The sequence below is a fragment of the Cryptomeria japonica genome, chromosome 1 (genome assembly GCF_030272615.1).
Source record: "Cryptomeria japonica chromosome 1, Sugi_1.0, whole genome shotgun sequence".
Taxonomy (NCBI): Eukaryota; Viridiplantae; Streptophyta; class Pinopsida; order Cupressales; family Cupressaceae; genus Cryptomeria; species Cryptomeria japonica.
The window spans coordinates 704,805,470-704,809,913 of NC_081405.1; the positions used below are offsets into that span (position 1 = coordinate 704,805,470).

Consider the following 4,444-nt stretch of genomic DNA (forward strand, 5'->3'; position numbering starts at 1 on the left):
AAAAATGACATTTTTAATTTATATATTGTCTATTCACGCACATGAATTAGTACAAAGCAAAGATATTGCCTCCGTTTCTTTCGCTAAAAAGAATCAATCCTCTGTGCTTTCCGTGCCACTAACTGGCTTTCTGGTTAAGCTTAGCACTTGGTTTTAAACCTCAGGTGACCGACCGCTGAATAGCAGCACTACCAAGGCATCACCATGCGAACCTTTGATCGAAGTCTGCTATGAAAGATACAGAAGGGATATGTTCTGTTTTTTATTCTTCCTAGAAAATAATTGCTGATAATGAGATGCCACAAGCACGTTGTGTGGCTAGCAATGAATACAAAAAGCACTACACAACAGTCTTCACAGGCAAGGGATTCTCTGTCTTCGTCCAGTACGCTATCACTCTATGGCCGTGTCTTTTGGCTGCTCTCTAAAATGTCTTATGATCAGATTTGATCGCACCTCTAAAAACTTCCAAAAAGATGCTTAAAAGCTGCAGATTCATTCAAGATAGTGATGTCGAGGACTTAAGTTTGTAAGAGGTTTTGTGGTACTTTTTAATGGATTTTTTGAAACAATCTTAAATCTTTCTTGGTAATACTAGGTATAGTATTAACATCAAATTGTTGTAGCAATAAGTTGATTATTATCTCCTCCTCGTGAGTATTGGCATTTCCTTTGTTGGTGAGCGATTTTCAATTCTTACAAGGGGATGACAAGCATGGCCATGCCATTGAATTTATGGTTAGAACTATGCAAGGGATTACCTTTTTGTTGGTTCGAGTTTATTTTTGAGAGGGAAGTGTGGGAGTATTTTTAGTGGGATTTTGCTCTTCAATGCATAAATATGCATAGAAGGTAGTTTTGATTCACTTATTTTGGTCGACAAAGATGTGTTTTTGTCATCTTTTTTAGTGAAGTGATTGCTTTGCAACCTAAGTATTAACATGGTGGTGTTTGAGTTCAATGAGGAGGAAGGGTCAAGTAAATATATTCACAAGGCCTTAACTTACATGTTCGACATTATCAAGTTTGGAGATCTTTTTAGGGAAACTATTGGATAGACTTCAAAATATCTATGTAAAAAAATATAATGAGTTCATGTTTAAGATCTTAAAATCATGAATTCATAGATCATAGCAAACCAAATCTCATTCAATCTTGGAGTCTTCTAGATTTTACTTAGAAGCTTCTTCAATCAATATTTACATTAAGCTCATGTCTAAGACCTTTAAGTCTCATAGCTTTCACTTATTAAAATAAACATTATCAAGGCTTTGTATCCAATGATGTCTTGCATGTTCTTTGGTAGACTCAAGCTTCCATATATATCTTGATTCACCGAATTCTATCATCCTTTCCATATATATCTTGTTTTCAAAATCTATTTTGATCTGTTTGGTAATTCGTCTAAAATGATAGATTAATTCATTTAAGAATTAAATTTCATTTTGGATAAACCACCTAAAACCCTATTTTTCCTATAATTATAAATACAGAGACTCACAGCCACTCAAAACCTATCACAGACCGTCTGGTGTTCTTCCATGAAATTCTGAGGCCTCAAATTGTGGCGAGTCTTATTGGTATATCTGGTTTACCTGTTTATTTCTCTGTATTATTTGTATGTTTGCTGCGTTTGTTGCCAGTAAAGTTCAGAACCTTAGAAATCTTCTTTTGAAGGGGCTTTTGTTTGATTAATGTTATATTCTTTCATTTATTCTATTTAACATATTACTTGCCATAGTCTTTTTGACATTGCAAGATAACTGCATGAAAAAGTTTACTTAGGTTTGTTTACAACCTAATAATTTACAGAAAATAACTTTCAATATTGGCTATTAGGTTTTCATATATCAGATTATCTCTGATTTGGGACCATTTTGAGCCATTGATAGAGATATTCTAATGTTGATCCCTTTCATTGCAACGCTTCACATGTTGTTTATGCGCAAGCCAGAACTTTAAAAATCAATGTAGTTGCTGTTTCAATGGCCTAGAATTTAATCTAAATATAATATTTTATTAGAAAGGTCTGGAAATTGAGTTTTAGATATAAAATTGATTCAGCATAATCTAAGTTCTAATGGGATGGATCTCTAACTGATTTGTTCCACAGTCTAAAACTAAAGGCAGGAAAGTAAAGAATAACAAAGAGCACTCAACTCAGTCTGCTGGTTTATCTGCAATGTCTAGTGGCAAGGAGAAAAGGATGAACTGATCGAGGCTGCCCGTGTCATGAGGCAAGTTTTTACTGGATAAGAGGAAAGGAAGAATATAAAGTCTCCAGAAGAGCGAAGGCTTGTCTTTGTGGCTCAGTATTGTACAAACTATGTCAGATTTAAAGGAAGTTATACAGAGGATGTTGCTGCCATTGCAACTTAGCCTGGGAATCTTTCAGATCATGAAGACGACGCCTCTTTGGGCGATCGTACATTGCACCCTTGCCTACTTGCTCCACTGCTTCCATTTCCCTTACACAGATTACAAACAGCTGGAGGGATTCAAAGGTCGAGTCTTCAAAAAAGTGATCTCTCATGCCACCGCAGCAGGAGATGTATCCAGAATGAAAAAGCAGAAGGGTCGTAAAAAATCTAAGAAAGAAGGGAAATATGAGAATGTTAGGTCAGTCATAGTGGACTATATGGGCAAGAAGTTTGAACTGGAGCAGAAGGAAGGAAACAAGATGGTGATAAAGGATGGGTTTGTATATTACATCACAGATAAAATGTGGGAAACTGTACTACACATTAAAGAGGTGGCTCCACAGACGGTGTTCGTGAAAGACCATAAAGAAATATGGGATGAAGTGGTGACGGGGGATATAATGGAGCTGGAACAAGTGCTGGATTCAGTGATATTGGACAACCGTGCGGTTGTTCGTCTCGACCACGACTACTTTCTGCCTGTCAACTTATTGAAGTCGGAGGATAGAGTGCTAAAGACTTTAAATTTGGTGGCTTTGTCCCTACGTTCTCAAAATCATATTCACTGGCTCATTCCTGTGTTGTTAACCTTAACAGCAGCAGTTATGGGGTTTAGCACAACACTCAGCCTGTATGTTGGTCGCCTTATCAATAAACTCTTCTGCGGAGCAATACAGTTTCTGTGTGAGCGACTGCCTTTGCGATGGAGGAGGAGGGTGTATTTTCTAGGCAATTGGGTAGAGAATTTGAAGCCCAGTAACGACTTGGAACTAAAGGTTATGAAGCAGAGTATGTGTCCACTCATTGCTGGAGGTGCAAAAGCTCACTTTCAATCCTCCCCTCTCCCCTGCAACATGCGTCCTCAAGTTCCAACAAGGGAGGCGCGGGCGAAAAAGTATATGCTCGTTAGCCAACCCTGTGGATCCTTGGCTGACTGTTCAGTACAAGAGGTTGGCCCATTTTTTTTCTCGTGTGGCGAGTCAGTTTATATAGAATGGACCTTCAACAACCATTCCAATAAATGTTCATTAAAAGCCGGTGTCCTTGAACGGGGACATGAGAAATCATTAAAGCCACATGATATTTCTGTTTATATTGTAGGTGACAATGAGGTTTTAATAGAGGAGGATATTAAAATCCTCACATGTGATCGTGGCGCGACAGATAAGCTTGAGGAGGGAGTAGAATACAGTATTTCAGTGTTCGGTGATGTTTATTATGGAGCTAAGGGAATACCAGATGGTATTGATACTGTTTCCGTTGATGTAGATTGTAGCAGCAAGAAGGCCATAAAGCTATTCAAACTGGCTTTATACATGGCAGACCAAAAATCTGGTTCATTGAAATCTTATGAACCCAATGCTAAGACCGTGTCTGTCCGCCGCTTCATTGAGTCCATCAACGCCTATGTCAGAAGCGGCTATCCACCACTCTACAAATTGGACAAGTTGGAGAATGTCTTTGTCCGCTGATATTCTTCTCTCCCAAGCACTTCCAATTGCTTAATGTATAAATGAAAGCAAAACGTATTAGATTGTTAGAGAAAATAAAGTTGAAATGACCGTAAAGGGCGGAGACAAGGGTCCAGAGTCTAGTATAGAGTTTCAACAATAGGTGGATTTACCAACAATACATTTAATAAGCTTAAGTACATACTGTTGGAGCAGTAATTTCTCCAACATCAAGGAAGAATACAGTTTTGTATGTGAATATTTCTATTTTTAGTTGTCTTTTATTTATTTCAAGACTTTTATTTATTGAGGCAATTGTAATACTTTATTTGTCTTTGATCTTTTGATCAGTTGATCCTTGATAATGTGATCCACAGGTTTTATTGTGTATTCAATCTAAATGAATAAAAAATCATGTATTAATAATTTTTTTTATTGATGTTGAGCGATTTCTATATGTTTCTTTTATTTTCTTCAATTGTGTACTCACAAGGCCTTAGCTTATATGTTCGACATTATCAAGTTTGGAGATCTTTTTAGGGAAACTATTGGATAGACTTAGAAATATCTATG

At 37.0% G+C, this 4,444-nt stretch overlaps 1 protein-coding gene across 1 annotated transcript; it reads left to right on the forward strand.

Annotated features, from left to right (window-relative positions):
* Positions 1-1,467: 1,467 nt before the first annotated feature.
* On the forward strand, positions 1,468-4,159 carry LOC131059174 (uncharacterized). Its single transcript, XM_057992511.2, has 2 exons — positions 1,468-1,580; positions 2,114-4,159. The coding sequence occupies exon 2, from the start codon at positions 2,327-2,329 to the stop codon at positions 3,890-3,892; it is 1,566 nt and encodes a 521-aa protein (XP_057848494.2). The 5' UTR covers positions 1,468-1,580; positions 2,114-2,326; the 3' UTR covers positions 3,893-4,159.
* The last annotated feature ends 285 nt before the right edge of the window (positions 4,160-4,444 follow it).